Here is an 18,221-nt window from a genome sequence, read left to right as displayed (position 1 = left end):
GCTGGCAGGCTGGCTAACAGCCTGCTGCCTGGCCTGCACCCTATTTCATTGTGGAGCTAGAGGAGTTAGAGCCCTGTCTATGTTGGTAGATAAAATGAGAGCACCCCTCCAGCTAGGATGGAGTCCGTCACTCCTCAGCAGGTCAGGCTTGGTCCTGTTTGTGGGCGAGTCCCAGAAAGAGGGCCAATTATCTACAAATTCTATCTTTTGGGAGGGGCAGAAAACAGTTTTCAACCAGCGATTGAGTTGTGAGACTCTGCTGTAGAGCTCATCACTCCCCCTAACTGGGAGGGGGCCAGAGACAATTACTCGATGCCGACACATCTTTCTAGCTGATTTACACGCAGAAGCTATGTTGCGCTTGGTGATCTCTGACTGTTTCATCCTAACATCGTTGGTGCCGACGTGGATAACAATATCTCTATACTCTCTACACTCGCCAGTTTTAGCTTTAGCCAGCACCATCTTCAGATTAGCCTTAACGTCGGTAGCCCTGCCCCCCGGTAAACAGTGTATGATCGCTGGATGATTCTCAAGTCTAATACTGCGGGTAATGGAGTCGCCAATGACTAGAGTTTTCAATTTGTCAGAGCTAATGGTGGGAAGCTTCGGCGTCTCAGACCCCGTAACGGGAGGAGTAGAGACCAGAGAAGACTCGGCCTCTGACTCCGACCCGCTGCTTAATGGGGAAAACCGGTTGAAAGTTTCTGTCGGCTGAATGAGCGACACCGGTTGAGCGTTCCTACAGCATTTCCTTCCAGAAACCGTGAGAAAGTTGTCCGGCTGCGGGGACTGTGCCAGGGGATTTATACTACTATCTGTACTTACTGGTGGCACAGACGCGGTCTCATCCTTTCCTACACTGAAATTACCCTTGCCTAGCGATTGCGTCTGAAGCTGGGCTTGTAGCACAGCTATCCTCGCCGTAAGGCGAGTACAGCGACTACAATTAGAAGGCATCATGTTAATGTTACTACTTAGCTTCGGCTGTTGGAGGTCCTGACGAATCGTGTCCAGATAAAGCGTCCGGAGTGAAAAAGTTGAGTAGGAAAAAACAAAAATATAAACGGTAATTAAAAAGTAAAAACCGTACATTTGTCAGGTAGCAAAACAGGTTGGCAACAAAACGCACAGCAACTCAAAAACAAGTCTGCAAGTCGTCGTGGTCTTGTTGATATCATTTGGCAAATATGCCTGACCTTTTGCACACTAATAGCAGATTTATAACAGATATTTGCTCAACTTATGATGTCACACTGTAAACACAGTTCTCAGTCTATTCAAGACTGGAAGTCTATTGGAAGTCTATTGGCCTCTACGAGCACGCTAGCAGATACCCATTGACGGGAAGTCTATGAGTATCTACTAGCATGCTAGCAGTTAGCAATGGTTTTTGAAACTACCTATAACTTCCTTCTTACTGGACACCGAGACATAAAAATGGTATCCCCTAGTTCATCTGTCTCTGGGGAAGTAGATAAAGGGCATCATTGCTAAAATCCCAAAGTATCCCATTAAGTTTAGGGTTAGGTTTAGGTTTAGGGTTAAGAGTATGGTTAAGGTTAGGGTTAAGGTAAGTGTCAGTTTTAGGTTTAAAGTTGGTTTAAGCGTCATCTGTGTTCTTGTAGTCTCTCCCGCTCTGGTCTGTCTCAGCCCTGATGCTGCTGCTGCTGCTACGGCGCCTCTCCTCCTGTTGCTTTGTGGGAGTCTGGGAGACAGTTGAGTGACAGTGATGAATGTGTACCAGACAGGAGCCTGTGGAGCCCACTGAGTGATGGGTCCTACTTACACCCGGCTCTGGAGTGGCCTAGCCCCTTAATGGAGCTCCTGTTTCACATGACATACAGCACTGGAAAGTGAGACTGGGAACGACTGTAATGAGGGAGGACCATTACAGACAAAGGAAGCTCCAAATGAATGTGACACTAGTGTCCTTTCCAGGGGACTTATCAAAGAATCTTGGGGAAATCAACTTTTTTGTGTTACATAAAAAATGAATCAGAATGTCTATGTAATTGTGTGGAAAGGTTGTTAGTCACACTTTCAAGTGTATGAGGCCAGGTGTAAATGTGTAAATCTTTATTTTCTTGATACTGGTTATTGGTCTAGTTTTCATTGACTACTAGTCTGTCATATTATTTCACGGCGAAGCAGTGTGTCTGAACTACAGTACTTTTCGGTAGTTACGGCATTCCAGCTTTGCCCCATTTGTCACACCCTGACCTTAGTATTCTTTGTTTTCTTTGTTATTTTGGTTAGGTCAGGGTGTGACATGGGTGATGTATGTGTTTTGTTTTCTCTAGGGGTTTTGTATGTTTATGGGGGTGTTTTCTATTCTAGGTGTTTTTGTAAGTCTATGGTTGCCTAGATTGGTTCTCAATTAGAGGCAGCTGTCTATCGTTGTCTCTGATTGGGAACCATATTTAGGCAGCCATATTCTTTGGGTATTTTGTGGGTAATTGTTCCTGTTCCAGTGTTCCAGTGTTTAGGGTTCACGTTACGGGACTGTTTCATCTTCGTTCCTTTTGTCGGTTTGTTGTTTTTGTTCGGTGTTTAAGTGTTCCCATTAAATATGGATTATCATCATGCTGCATCTTGGTCCTCCTCTCTTTCACCCAAAGACAATCGTTACACCATTTTGATTGTAATTTAACCTGGCTGGCTGGGAAGAGGTTGTGAGTGTGTGTGTTTGGCAGGAGGCTGGGGCTTCGGTACGAGTCATGTACCTGGCTGGAGCCTATAGCCAAACAGTAGTATTAGTAGTTTACGTAATATGACCGTCTGTCTGCTCTGTTATCAGCACCATACGTTAGTGTTAATCAAAATCAAATGACATGTTATTTGTCACATGCACCAAATACAACAGGTATCACCTTGAAATACTTACTTACAAGCCCTTAACTAACAGTCAGACAGTAGCTGATTCAAACTGTGGAGAGGCGAGGAAACGTCACTGTCTATCATGTAGATTTCTGTGTAACAAAGACCTTTCTGTCAGGGTCAACATCAGTGTCTGGCATCCACATTTCTAGGTTTATAAAAAAAGGACAACCCTTTCTGTCAAATTAAAAACTTAACTAGATTTAAGTTAGACTTTGATGTATTCACTGTAACGCACAGTTGCTGTTGTGTTCCCCTCAGTAGAGTGAGATGAATTGGCTTGGAATGAGCTGGGTCCTCTTGGCTGACGTTCAACCGTGTGACGCAACAGTGAGGGGAATAACAGCGTGGAATTTACCCATCTCATTTTGTATTTCATTGTTTCTTTCCTTGGCAGAGTCGGTCAAGCTGGTCTACATAAATGGTTTATTTTCTGCAGGAAAGATTTCTTACTAACAATGGGCATAAAAGCTTGAAATGTGGTCACTGGTTCCCATAGGAAATGTGTTGCACCTAGAATAACCACATGAGAATGGAGATTTGTTGAGAGGAATGTACTGTACAGTGCCTTCAGAAAGTATTCATACCCCGAGACTTATTCCACATTTTGTTTTGTTACAGCCTGAATTCAATATGGATAAAACTTTTTCTTTCTCACCCATCTACAAACAATGCGCCATGATGACAAAGTGTAAACATGTTTAGAAATGTTTGCAAATTTAATGAAAATGAAACACATAAATATCGCATTTACATACAGTTCCATTCAAAGGTTTGGACACACCTACTCATTCAAGGGTTGTTCTTTATTTTACTGTTTTACTACATTGTAGAATAATAGTGAAGACATAAAAACTATGAAATAACACATATGAATCATGTAGTAACCAAAAAAGTGTGAAAATATATCAAAATATATTTTAGATTTTAGATTCTTCAAAGTAGCCACCCTTTGCCTTGTGGAGGCCAGGTCATCTGATGCAGCACTCCATTACTCTCCTTGGTCAAATAGCCCGTACACAGCCTGGAAGTGTCCTGTTGAAAAACAAATGATATAGTGTGACTAAACCGCAAACCAGATGGGATGGCGTATCACTGTAGAATGCTGTGGTAGACATGCTGGTTAAGTGTGCCTTGAATTCTAAATAAATTACTGACAGTGTCACCAGCAATGCACCCCCACACCACCACGCCTCCTTTTCCATGCCTCATGGTGGGAACCACACATGCGGATATCGTCTGTTCACCTACTCTGCATCTCACAAAGACACGGTGGTTGGAGACAAAAATCTCAAATTAGGACTCGTCAAACCAAATTACAGATTTTCACGTGTCTAATCAAATCAAATCAAATGTATTTATATAGCCCTTCTTACATCAGCTGATATCTCAAAGTGATGTACAGAAACCCAGCCTAAAACCCCAAACAGCAAGCAATGCAGGTGTAGAAGCACGGTGGCTAGGAAAAACTCCCTAGAAAGGCCAAAACCTAGGAAGAAGCAAGTCTCTTCTTGTTATTGGTGTCCTTTAGTTGTGGTTTCTTTGCAGCAATTCGACCATGAAGGCCTGATTCACGCAGATTCCTCTGAACAGCTGATGTTGAGATGTGTCTGTTACTTGAACTATGTGAAACATTTATTTGGGCTGCAATTTCTGAGGCTGGTAACTGTAATGAACTTATCCTCTGTAGCAAAGGTAACTCTGATGGTTTTTGCGACTGCACTTGAAGAAACTTTTAACATTTTTGAAGTGTTCCGTATTGACTGATCTTTATGTCTTAAAGTAATGATGGACTTTCGTTTCTCTTTGATTATTTGAGCTGTTCTTGCCGTAATATGGACTTGGTATTTTACCAAACAAGGCTATCTTCTATATACCACTGCTACCTTGTCACAACACAATTGATTGGCTCAAACACATTAAGAAGGAAAGAAATTCCACAAATTAACTTTTAACAAGGCACACCTGTTAATTGAAATGCATTCCAGGTGACTACCTCATGAAGCTGGTTGAGATAATGTCAAGAGTGTGCAAAGATGTCATCAAGGCAAAGGGTGGCTACTTTGAAGAATCTCAAATATAAAATATATTTTGGTTACTACATGATTCCATATGTGTCTTCACTATTATTATACAAAGTAGAAAATAGTAAAAATAAAGAAAAACCCTTGAATGAGTAGGTGTGTCCAAACTTTTGACTGGTACTGTTAGTATTCACACACCTGAGTCAATACTTTGTAGAATCACGCTTGGCGGCGATTACAGCTTTGAGTCCTTTTGGGTATGTCTGTACCAGCTTTGCACATCTGTATTTGTGGATTTTCTCCCATTCTTCCTTCCAGATTTTCTCAAGCTCAGTTAAGTTAGACGGGGAGCGGCGGTGAACAGCAATCTTTTCACAGATTGTCAATGGGATTCATGTCTGAAGCCACTCCAGCATTGCTTTGGCTGTATGCTTGGGGTCATTGTCCTGTTGGAACGTAAATCTTCGCCACAGTCTAAGGTTGTTTGCACTCTGAACCAGGTTGTCATTAAGAATTTGCCTGTATTTGACTTCATTCATTGTTCCCTCTATCTGCTGAAAATACTTTCCCATAGCATGATGCTGTCAGCACAATGCTTCACGGTAGGGATGATGGGTGATGAGCTGTGCCGTGCCTGGTTTTCTCCAGATATAGCGCTTTGCATTCAGGCCAAAGAGTTATATTTCTGTCTCATCATATCATAGAATATTTTGTCTTATGCTCTGAGTCTTTGATGTGCCCTTTTGCAAACTCCAGGTGTGCTCTCATGTGCCCTTTTTCTCAGGAGTTGCTTCCGCCTGGCAACTCTCCCATAAAGCCCAGATTGGTGAAGTGCTATAGGTTCTCCCATCTCAGCCAAGGAACTCTGTAGTTCTGTCAGGGTGGTCATTGGGTTCTTGGTCACCTCTCTGACCAAAGACCTTCTTGCCCAGTGGCTCAGTTTGGTTGGACAGCTAGCTCTAAGAAGTCTGGGTAGTTCCATATTTTTTTAATTTCCCAATGATGGAGACCACCATGCTCTTGGAAATTGTTTGAAACCCTTCCCCAGATATATACCTCATCGCAATCTCTGAGATCTACAGACAGTTCCTTGGATGCACTGTCAACTGTGGGACCTTATATAGACAGGTGTGTTTCTTTCTAAATCATGTCCACAGTTGAATTGGATACAGATGGACTCTAATCAAGTTGTAGTGACTTCTCAAGGATGATCAAAAGGAAATTGGATGCACTTGCGCTCAACTTCGAGTGTCATAGGAAAGGGGTGTGAATACTGATGCACATTGTATTTCTGTATTTCATTTTCAATATATTTGCAAACAATTTGAAAAACACGTTTTCACTATGGGGTATTGTGTGTAGATGTGTAAAAAACATTTTTTTTTATCCATTTTAAATTCAGTCTGAAACACAAAAAAAATGTGGAATAAGTCAAGGGGTGTGAATACTTTCTGAAGGCACTGTATGTATTAAGCAAGTGACCTCCGTCATGTGATCTCCATCGTCGCTTCAGGGCAGCACTTATGTCCTTCTCTATTCCTCTTTGGGAGCCTTCTACCCATAATACCCATAACCATGTTTTGTAGTGGTTGGTGCATCGAGGTAAAAGTCCATTTTGTTTCCTTTCACATGGAGATAAGCTTAGGATCATGTTCACAATCTGATGTTTGTGCGTGTTAAGTCAAACTGGGCTTTTGTATCTTATGTTATTTACTCTTGTTTCATTGTCTACAATGAAACAAGATTTCCTCTCTATCATATCGACATCCCCTCACTATTGTTCCGAGGGCAGCTGAGTATTGTGCAACATTTCTAGAATCCTATTCCCTGATAGAATCAGGGAATATCTCCAGATGTGGTTTGATTTTGTAACGACTACTGTTTAGTCTGTGAAACGTTTTACGTGGTGAAACCCAGCGCACTCAAAGACTCCAGTGTCTGCTTTCTGTTCCTCTGACTACTACACAATCCAACAGTTTACATACTGCATGATGGTGCTTTGAACTGTGACATTTCTATACTATGTTGTTGTTATTTGGGGAAAAAGAGTCATGTTCACACACCCAAACTAGCGTACAGTAGCTGAGATGGATAAATCTAGTCAGATTTCCAAGAGCTGTCTGGGTTGGAGCAGGTGGACTATTTCAGAGCTGTGACTGTTCCTTGTTCCTCAATGAAGTCTACTCAGTGCTGCCACCATCTATTTACCATATACATCTCTTGAGTATAATCTACTGCTCCACAAATACCCTAATCTATTAATTACACATGTATTTCTGTTAAACACGGGGTCACAGAACATTTTCCACCCTCTAATGTATAATTCTCAAATCAGTTGTTAAACTCCAGGTCTTTAATAATGTTGGGCTGGATATTGCCAGCCGGCCAGGTGCTGGCCTGGAATATAAACCAGTGATATGTGAGGCCTGAATCGTGCCACTGTGCTGCCCTGTTTCTCTTGGCCCGACAGTGTGCCTGACGGTCTGTGGTACTCTGTGGACGCTGCCAGCCTTGCCCGGACCTCGCCAGGACTGCGCTGTACTCTGAGGGCTGCCGGTGGCGACGCGCCAAACGTCCTCTGTTTACTGTACAAACAATTAAGGCGTAATTGCTGTCTAGCGACGGCCCAGAGCATATTGGCCGACTTGAAACAAGCCGGTTAAAGGGATTTACAGGGGATTAAAGATGAAGTGAGGAGGAAGTGTTGAATGTCCTGAGAGATACAGTACCAGACAACCAGATAAGCAGGATATTGTCGGCGGGGATCAAGATTTTGCCTAGAACAGATCGGTAGGAACACCTGTTGTAATTGAGTATGAACCACCTGTTACAACCACGTGTCACCTGTTGCATTCACAACTTTAACTTTCCCTTCTTCGGTAGTCAACAACTATATCTTTTTTGTATTCGAGAATGAATAAGCTAAACATGTTCCTCAAGGCTTACACCAAAAAGTTATTGTACAAGCGACGGACAGAGGTATAAGAAGAAAAACGGGTCGTACTGTCTTATTTGGTCGTCTGTGCCTCTGGTTGCTTCCTGTGAATTGTGGCTTTTTCTCCCTCCTTCCCCCCTGCTCGATGACTCAGAGCAAACAGCGGGGCTAAATGAATCATACTCACGACCTGTCCTCCATTTTGTGAGGAAGTAGTTCTAGTAAACATATCCAGACTACCCTCCTTAACCCCTTGTGGTACAGTCTTCTTTTAATATGCTGGACGTGATTGGTTGAGTTCCATCATTAGGCCCCTGTGTCGGCCAGTGGTGTGACCAGTGTTGTGACCCTCTGCACATTCTTTGTGCTGCCGGAGTGACATTTCACAGTTTTAGCGGCAATGTTCATCGATATTGGAATACTTTCTCCGAAAAATGTAGCGTCTCAGACAGTAGTAGAAAACATTGTCCTTCCTATGTATCACCTCCTCGACTGGATGGGACCCTTTTTTAGTGTGTGTTTTATAACTGGATGCCATATAACAGTTACCACACCATGCTGGCTTCTGGTGAAGACCTATCTCTGCCATTATGTGTGTCACTTTGCAAACAGCTCATCCTTCCCACAACCTTCCTTCAACCTTCCTGAGGCCTCAAGGCCCTAAGTCGACAATTGCAGTCTGTCTGTGTGTTGGCTTCCTAATCATCCCGTTAGCTGTGGTTTCCCTAAGCACAGGAACAGTCGACCAGGGCATCGGCTTTCAGGTTTTTATATGCTATATGAGAGGATGGCGGCACAACCGTTTACCATTAACCCTCCCTTGTTATTATCGTTCCCCTCGAAGCTTGATGATGAATTGAATTACGTTTGAACCATTCTAGTTGTGTGTCGTTCAGCCTGACATGGATATTACTGTATGTTAAAGTGGGGTTTTCTAAATGACAATTGGCAGATTGTTTGAAGGAATCACAGTTTCAATGGCACAGGAACAGTTTATTCTTGCCATTTGGGAGCTGGAGTTGGCATGTGTGTGTGTGTGTGTGTGTGTGTGTGTGTGTGTGTGTGTGTGTGTGTGTGTGTGTGTGTGTGTGTGTGTGTGTGTGTGTGTGTGTGTGTCTGTCTGTCTGTCTGTCTGTCTGTCTGTCTGTCTGTCTGTCTGTCTGTCTGTCTGTCTGTCTGTCTGTCTGTCTGTCTGTCTGTCTGTGTGTGTGTGTCCGTCCGTCCGTCCGTAACTAAATAGATTCTTCATATTGATTACAGTATCATAAAACAGCCTTGAATAACAATACGTTTATTTTTAAAGTGGTTCAAAACAATACCAGTGGCCTAGGCTACGTGAAGATCTTGGCATTGCAGTCAGTTTTTTGTGTGTGTCCGTCCGTCCGTCCGTCCGTCCGTCTGTGTGTGGCAGGAGATGGTCTGCTCCAGAAACTCAAAATAAAGAGAGCACCTTGCCCCCTGACACTCGTAAATACATCTTTGCTTATGTCAATTAACCATCTCCAGAAATGCCATCTATTTATGTTTGGATTCCATAAACATAACCACATTTTGTGTGCGTGTAAGGTCCCCATGATATTCAGGACATTTGGATACTAGCTGATGATTATGCTATTCATGTTAAACAGTCTACTGAAGCCGTGCGGCTAAAGGCTTGGATCAGAATCGTATGCTGATCATGCACAAATCCGTGGCTCACAGACAATCCTTTCAAAGTATAGGTATCAAAGCACTTAAACCTGGGTTGTTTTTCTCCATACTTAAATCCACCCCAGCCACATAACTCCTGGGCTACCGACTTATCCACATAATTGTTAAATATGATCTGTGTTCACATTTCCTCCATTTCCTTTGATGAACGACATGCTCTCCCAGCTCTGATGTGTCTACGGAAAGCCCAGAAACTTACCAAGGACTCCATCCACCCAAGCGGTACCAGAGCATCAGGTCTCATACCAACAAGATCTGAGACAGCTTCTATCTCCAAGCAATTGTATGTGTACAGTGCATTCGGAAAGTATTCAGGCCCCTTGAGTTTTTCCACATTTTGCTACGTTACAGCCGTCTTCTAAAATGGATTAAATCATTTTTTCCCCTCATCAATCTCCCATAATGACAAAGTGAAAGCAGGTTTTTAGAAATGTTTGCAAATGTATATAAAACAAAAAGCAGAAATACATTATTACATTAGTATTCAGACCCTTTGCTATGAGACTCGAAATTGAGCTCAGGTGCATCCTGACAGCCAAGACAACGCAGGATTGACTTCGGGATAAGTCTCTGAATGTCCTTGAATGGCCCAACCAGAGCCTGGACTTGAACCCGATCGAACATCTGTGAAGACACCTGAAAATAGTTGTGCAGCGATGCTCCCCATCCAACCTGACAGAGCTTGATGGATCTGCAGAGAAGAATGGGAGAAACTCCCCAAATACAGGTGTGCCAAGCTTGTAGCTTCGTACCCAAGACTCAAGGCTGTAATTGCTGCCATAGGTGCTTCAACAAAGTAAAGAGTCTGAATACTTATGTAAATGTGATATCAGTTTTTTATTTGTAAGAATTTAGCTAAAAAAAAGAAAAGAGTTTTGCTCTGTCATTATGGTGTATTGTGTGTAGATTGATGAGGGGGACACACGATGTAATCCATTTTAGAATAAGGCTGTAACGTAACGAAATGTGGAAAAAGTCAAGGGGTCTGAATACTTTCCGAATGCACTTTACATATCTACCTCAATTACCACATATTCCTGCACATTGATATGGTATTGGTACTCCTTCATTCTTATATGTTGTATTTCTCATGTGTTTACATGTTTTTCTTCTTCTTCTTGAACTCTGCATCGTTGGGAAAGAGCTTGTAAGTAAGCATTTCACTGTGGTGGTTGTAACCTGTTGTATTCGGCGCATGTGACAAATACAAGTTGATTCAATTTGATGGACCTGGACGCAACAATAGTGGAAACCCGCAATAATTCATTAGGAACTTGCACGAGAGATCTGATTGGATTATGGGACAACCAGATATCCCGCTAGGTCGTTGAGATACGTTCAGTCAGGAATTTCAAAGCTATTCTCTCAGATGTCCTCCAGTCAATGATCTTAGTGGTCTGTCATTATTGGGTCATGGACTCCATATTATCACTCTCATGGGGTGTTCTGGTACCGAAATCAATGAATTAATGAGATTCCTCTTTGGGAAATTGTATTTAATGAGTTTTCACAGTGCATTTGTTAACATGTTCCATGTCCCAATGCAAGTTGTTGAATGATTGAGTTGTAGTTGACTGTGATTGAAAGAGGGGAGAACGCAGATCATGTTTTTGTGGATTTGCGAATTAAATACATTTGGCATGTCGAGTGACGTGCTGGCATGCCCGTGCGGAATGTTTTAATTAGGGTTAATGGGAAAGTAATCTCCTCTGTGGTTAAGATGTGCATTCAAACACACACACAGGATAATGGATGAAAAATGTATCCCACAAATCCTCATTACATCCAACATCTCTTAACGTACAGTTGATGGAACATGCATTGACTGGATACTGGGTGATACTGGGTGTTACTGGGTGGTGTAGAGCAAACAAAAGGTACAATAGTGGAAGTAGGTGAACGCAAAGTCCTCCAAGATCTTTTAGGATCTTCTAAGCTATTTTAACAATTAAAAAAACACCAAGAGAAATAATCTTCTAAGATCTAGATCCTTGATCATTCTAAGTTTGTCATTGTGATTGGAGTAATTTTCTTAAAATCATATTATTATTATTAGGCCTCTATGAATTGAAGTTCTTTCTATTCTGATGTGGGTAGTTTTGATATCTTCAAAACTAGACGACATGTTTATTTTGAAATGGTTAAGTTACTGTAAATGCAAATAGTTGTGTTGAAGACTTTCTAGGATTCAGGTTGAACTCCATATCCCAGGTTTGTGTTATTAGTTTGAACAACCTCGTCTTGGCCGTACTCTGAGCTGTCTATTCCCTCCCTGGCACCTTGGTGTGTTGGAGCCCTGCCGGGCACCCTGGAGAGCCAGGGGCCCATAGTCTACTCCTATGCCCTATTGATAGACGTGCCAGTGTGTCCTCAAGGCCTCAAGTCCAGTGCCAGTTAGTCTTTCATAATACCTAAATCGAGTTAGCTCGCTAGCTAGTGCAACATTTTGTTATGGCTTCCGAAAAGAACTGCCAGTCAACAGATAGCTCTGTTCACTCTCGGTAGCAGCCTGTCACTGTATCCATCAACCAGTTACATTTCTATGTTTTTTTTCTTTGTCTATGAAGACAAGATATCTTTCTAGAGATGAGACTGACAGGCTAAATCTGTACAGTTCATCAAGCCACTTTGATGGCCTCCCCTTTAATGCCGCTTCCTGGAGTAGAGATGGTTAAAGGTGGTTATTTATCACACCCGTTATTATCTTTGGTCCCAAATCAATGCCATGTGCAAGGGTTTCTGTTGCCAGCTCTCAACTCCACAGCTCTGTCTTTATGAGCAGGACTGAGATGAAAGACGCTTTAAACGGCGAGAGAGAAGCAAACCGTTTAGACACAGAGAGGCTTCATTACAAAGAGCTTTTGTTGACTCTGCTATTTGGGCCCCCGTTTTTTTCATGTGTTTTTATCTAGTGTGTTAACTAGCGCCGCCTGAAGCTTATGAATGTTTTACGAAGGCATATATCGCTCGGTTCAAAGCGTCTGCGTCTGTGCCCTCCCCTGGCCACTCGCCTTTGACAGTAGGGGTTCATGCGGAGCGAGCACCATGGGAATCCAAACATTTGTTTAAAGTTTTATGCAACACAACAACAAAGCAAAACAAGCATGCGAAAACTCGGATATCCATCTACTGCTATACTGTGGCAGTATATCCTGTCTACGGAGATATCTGCTGCTCGTGGCAGTATATCCTGTCTACGGAGATATCTGCTGCTCGTGGCAGTATATCCTGTCTACGGAGATATCTGCTGCTCGTGGCAGTACATCCTGTCTACGGAGATATCTGCTGCTCGTGGCAGTATATCCTGTCTACGAAGATATCTGCTGCTCGTGGCAGTACATCCTGAATATCCTGAGATTATACAGCCAATTCTTCTAATACCATCACAGGGGCCCAACTGCCATTGGCCTCTTGGGGAGAGGTTCCTGTGCAATGGCTACCTGCTTTTTAAAAGTGCCTTCCTTGACGCCTTCAAACTGATAACAGAATCCGATTCACTATCAATCTTTCTACCTTTAGACTCGGTCAGCCCTTCCAAACTAACTGACTGTTTACACACTAATATGTAGATGTGTTTTTTCTTGTTTGACCTGGCTCTTTTTCGGAGCATCATCACTAATGTGAAGCTCCTTGTGCTCTCCCACGGTGTCCCTGGCCGTGCCTCTGGCGATGTCTAGGTCCCACCCCGATCACACAGTCTCCCAGAGTGCATTGCACTATGACTCACCAGAAATACCAGCCTCCTGAGCTGTCTTTGGTTCATAGAGGGTGTACTGTGTTGTGTGCTCCCACATCGGCCTCTTATGAAAAGCTCCCTACCAGCCAGAAGCCAGCACTGTGCGCCCACACTCCAAATTCACTAACAGAAAATGTAGCTCAAAAGGTTTCTCTGAAAATGTCACTTCAGCTGTTTAAAAAAAAAAAATTCTCCTCTCTCTCACATCTGCCTAGTGTTGCTACTGAGCAAATAGAAAAGTTGAGAAGTTACACTTTTCAATTGAAATTGGGGTTGGGGCGGTGGCATTGAAAGAAGGCCATGGTAAAGATTGGATGGTTTCATTTCACTCGAGATGTTTTTTGGGCCAATAGAGGAGGACCAGAGTTGGACCCACTGTAACGGACACAGCACAGCATACAGTTCCAGAGCATGGGCAATAAGAACCAGCCGACCAGCACTGTAACAGGGCGGACAGTGGGAATAACTCACGCCTTTTCTGTGGAACAAAATGTTTTCAGTGTATTTTAAGAGGCTAGTGCAGTGCACTACTGAGCAAAGGGCACCCGTAAAAACTTCATTTCATCTCAGGCGTTATTTTAGCTCGAAGGGGGTTTTGGAAGTTTGAATGCACATGTTTTATGACATTTGTTAAAAATGTAATACAGGCCATGCTTTTATTGGTGTGGGTTGAGAAAGGCCTGTAAAACACTGTGTATAGTACATAATGTATAGGACAAAATGTATAGATACGATGTAGAGGACAATGTATAGGACAATGTATAGTACACAATGTATAGGACACAATGTATAGGACACACTTTATAGAGACGATGTATAGGACAATGTATAGTACACAATGTATAGACCGGCTGTACTTTGGCATTATATAGCCATTTCCTTATACCTACTTTGTTTACCTTTACATTTTTCATTTCCTCATTGAGCCTCTGATTTACTTCAATAGCCAATCCACCGTGTTTTGTGTGAGAAAACAATTCCTGTCAACAATATTGGAATATGAATGAATGTGGTTGGCCTTCATTTTGTTACCAGTCAGGTATAAGAGGAAATACTGCACCCATATATTTATAGAAGAGGAATTCAGACTGTAAACTATTTAACGATTACACTACTTTGTTATGATCCATAAAAGCCATTAAGAGGAATGTTTTGCATTATATATAAACTAGCTCTTAACCACACCACATTGTGTTTACCATCGTCTCGTGGTAAAGACATAGATTGTAAATGTACAATTGAAGCGTAATTGGTACAGTTTTCATTTTATCAATGCTGGCGTCAAATATCGACACTCAACTTACAGGAAACCTTATAAAACAATACAGTATAGGCTACTGCATCTGAAAATGACAGAATAACACAGCAATTATCCTCATCTCATCTGTCCTGATTGGCTTACCATTTTTCCTTCTTTCTCTCTGTCCGTGTGTGCAGTGTCCGAGGTGCCGATGCAGGAAACGGCATCCGTGTGTTCATCCCAGACATCGGCATGTTCGTGGCGGGCCTGGTCACGTGGCTGCTGTGCCTGAGTCTGGAGGAGAAGCAGCAGGTGAAAGACACGTCGCAGCAGCACAACGCCAACTGCGAGCCAGATCAGGTGAGCTCATCATCTCTCTACAGAGAAACGTTGGGCCCTGGTCTATTTGGATTTAGATGGGAACCCTAAACTTCCAACACCCTTATCAATGTCTGATGTAATACAGCGCAATACAGGCCAGGAACTTACAGAAGAGTAATGACAGGACTAACAGAACCCGAAGAAACAAATACTTGAACTTTGTCTTATAAACTCTCTCCAAATACTCTGCTGTCCTTCGTCTGTCCTGTTCCGATATTTTGGGGTAAAATTGGGCTTACACTGAACTTATCTGGGGCTAGAGTAGAGAATTCCTGGGGCAGTTTGGTTACCACAACAGAAAGTTGTGCAATCATAGGCAATCAGTGAAAGTGTAAGCTCTTAACTCCTTAACATTACATGTTAATCCTCAGTAATCCAACCAAAGACTCCACCCTTCCTCATCTTGGGGATATGTTTGGTCATCAAAACACACACACACACTGTCTCCAGTGCGCTGGTCTCTCAGAGCATGGAGAGCTGCAATCCGTCTTCCTATTTTATAGCAGGGGGGCTGTTGGCTGCTCACTTCCAGGTGCACTAAATTAGACCCTGCAGCTCCGGGAGAGCGTAATAAGTGAAGCACATTACTGTCTGGATGAATACCAAACTGCCATAATTTGTGTGCGTGTGTGTGTTTGTGCATGTGTGTGTTTGTGGGGGGGATTTTTCCCAGGACTGTGATTCTCTCTCTTTCCCTAGTGAAGGGGCACTACTGCTGTGTTTGATCAGCCTCCCTGAGCGTGTTGGAAAGCTTCTTTCCCTCTGGAGCCACTCTGTTGTTCTGGCAACACACACACACTGGTGGAGCCTGTTCATCTGGCAGAACACCCGCCACAACACAGATGTAGGCCTAGATGAAATGCCTCGGAGACGAGATAGCTGTTGTACAAGTGAGAAGCGAATGAGAGGGTGGGGATAGGTGAAGGTCAGTTGATGAGAAACACAGCAACTCTCCTGAAATGGGCCTCGGGTTGGGTCTCGGCAGCCAAAGAGATTGCGTTCGGCAGCCGAACAGGAAATTGGGGGGTTTGTCATATTCCTCAATGCGGATGTGAATTTGTCTTTGTTCATTATGTTTTGTGGGTGATGGAGGGGCCATTCCAACAATGGTTACCATATAACATGGGTCATTCCAACAATGGTTACCGTATAAAATGGGTCATTCCAACAATGGTTACCATATAAATGGGTCATTCCAACAATGGTTACCATATAAATGGGTCATTCCAACCATGGTTACCATATAAATGGGACATTCCAACAATGGTTACCATATAAATGGGTCATTCCAACTGTGGTTGCCGTATAAATGGGTCATTCTAAATGTATATTGCTGTACAAGACTCTAGATATCTAGATTTAGTTGACCATGTGGTTTTTACTAAAGTTGAGTATCATCAGTCTAAAGGATTATTTTGGGTAGTGGATAATTAAGTAGTGTTGCACCAGCTAAACATTGCATTGATATACCCAATTATTAATGCAGTAAAAATGAAAAGCATGTAATCTTTTTGTAACCATTTTATGGCATTAAGTTCAGTCCTTGGAACTGTTTGAACTTGATCACTTGATTCAATTTAAGAGCCCCTTATTGTAAAAACCTTGGTCTCCACCAAGTGGGTCTCCAAATGAAAGTTATGACAAATGCCTGATGTTCTTTTCCCCTCCATCAGAATAAGAATGTTGGGTTTCTCTCGGCAGCCGTGAAGAAAAGGTCCTATTTTTTTAGTCACTTCATTCGGCTGTTGGCTAGTTGGGGAACTGTGAACACATGTCAAATTTGGGCCCTTTGGTTCTTGTTGTAGCCTTGTTCTGCTGGCCAAGACCATGGCAGAGAGAGTGACGCCCATACAGTGCATTCAGAAAGTATTCGCACCCCTTTACTTTTTCCACATGTTGCTGTGTTACAGCATGAATTTAAAATGGATTGAATTTAGATTTGTTTTGTCACTGGCCTACACACAATACCCCATAATGTAAAAATGGAATGATGTTTTTCAAAATTAATTACAAATTAATTAAAAATTAAGAGCTGAAATGTTTTGAGCCAATAAGTATTTAACCCCTTTGTTATGTCAGGCCTAAATAAGTTCAGGAGTAAAAATGTGCTTAACAAGTCACATAAGTATCTGTAACGTCCCTAGCAATGTCTAGCAATGATCAACAACCAGTTTGCTTGAATAGTGGGCAAATGTTGCACAATCCAGGTGTGGAAATCTCTTAGAGACTAACAGTTGTAATCGTTGCCAAAGGTGCTTCTAAAAGTGGTGTTAATACTTATGTAAATTAGATATCTGTATTTTATCTTCAATACATTTGCCAACATTTCTAAAAACATGTTTTCACTTTGTCATCTATTTAATCAATTTTGAATTCAGGCTGGAGCACAATAAAATGTGGAATAAGTCAAGGGCTATGAATACTTTCTGAAGGCACCCCCTCTCCTGACCCCTGGTGAACCTCTGCGACCTTGGGCTTGTGTGACTCGGTTCTGCTTCTTTGACTTTAACTCGAGTACCGTCTTCCACAATGCCTCGATTGATCCATAGCTCCCTGGCACCTTCGTTTGGCCTTCGTTATGTGGCCCGTTCCCTGCAACTCTCTGTTTTTTTCTGCCTTCATTTGACACATACCAGCGTGCGTCCTGTTCCAAGGTCGAGCTGTTTTCGGCCATGTGGCTCAGACCAGCTTTTGCAAAAAGTCTTGGAGTCCTGCTTATTTTTTTCCTTATTTTATGATTTTGGCGTCTCCTCCTCTGTCTCATAGGCCAGTATTTGACCTGGCTGCTAACACTCTGGTGTAACAGATGTGAAACGGCTAGCTTAGTTAGCGTGGGCGCTAAATAGCGTTTCAATCAGTGACGTCACTTGCTCTGAGACCTTGAAGTAGTAGTTCCCCTTGCTCTGCAAGGGCCGCGGCTTTTGTGGAGCGATGGGTAACGACGCGTCAGTTGTTGATGTGTGCAGAAGGTCCCTAGTTCGCGCCCGGGTATGGGCGAGGGGACGGTCTAAATTTGTACTGTTACATTGATGCTGTTGACCCGGATTACTGGTTGCTGCGGAAAAAGGAGGAAGGTCAAAAGGGGGGTGAGTGTAACAGATGTGAAACGGCTAGCTTAGTTAGCGTGGGCGCTAAATAGCGTTTCAATCAGTGACGTCACTTGCTCTCCGTCACTCCCCTTGCTCTGCAAGGGCCGCGGCTTTTGTGGAGCGATGGGTAACGACGCGTCAGTTGTTGATGTGTGCAGAAGGTCCCTAGTTCGCGCCCGGGTATGGGCGAGGGGACGGTCTAAATTTGTACTGTTACACTGGCTAG

General features: G+C 42.8%; 1 protein-coding gene across 1 annotated transcript in view; it reads left to right on the top strand.

Moving 5' to 3' along the window:
• Positions 1 to 18,221, top strand: part of LOC110490939 (piezo-type mechanosensitive ion channel component 2) — a 159,616-nt gene that overhangs the window by 71,343 nt on the left and 70,052 nt on the right. Inside the window, exon 5 of the mRNA XM_036944026.2 lies at positions 14,723 to 14,885. Within this exon, the coding sequence (XP_036799921.1) occupies positions 14,723 to 14,885 (163 nt within the window). The remainder of the gene's footprint in view (positions 1 to 14,722; positions 14,886 to 18,221) is intronic.

The sequence above is a fragment of the Oncorhynchus mykiss genome, chromosome 15, assembly GCF_057628025.1.
Source record: "Oncorhynchus mykiss isolate SJ-2025 chromosome 15, ASM5762802v1, whole genome shotgun sequence".
Lineage (NCBI taxonomy): Eukaryota > Metazoa > Chordata > Actinopteri > Salmoniformes > Salmonidae > Oncorhynchus > Oncorhynchus mykiss.
Note: the sequence above shows the minus strand (reverse complement) of the source record. Positions and strands in the feature narration are given on the sequence as shown.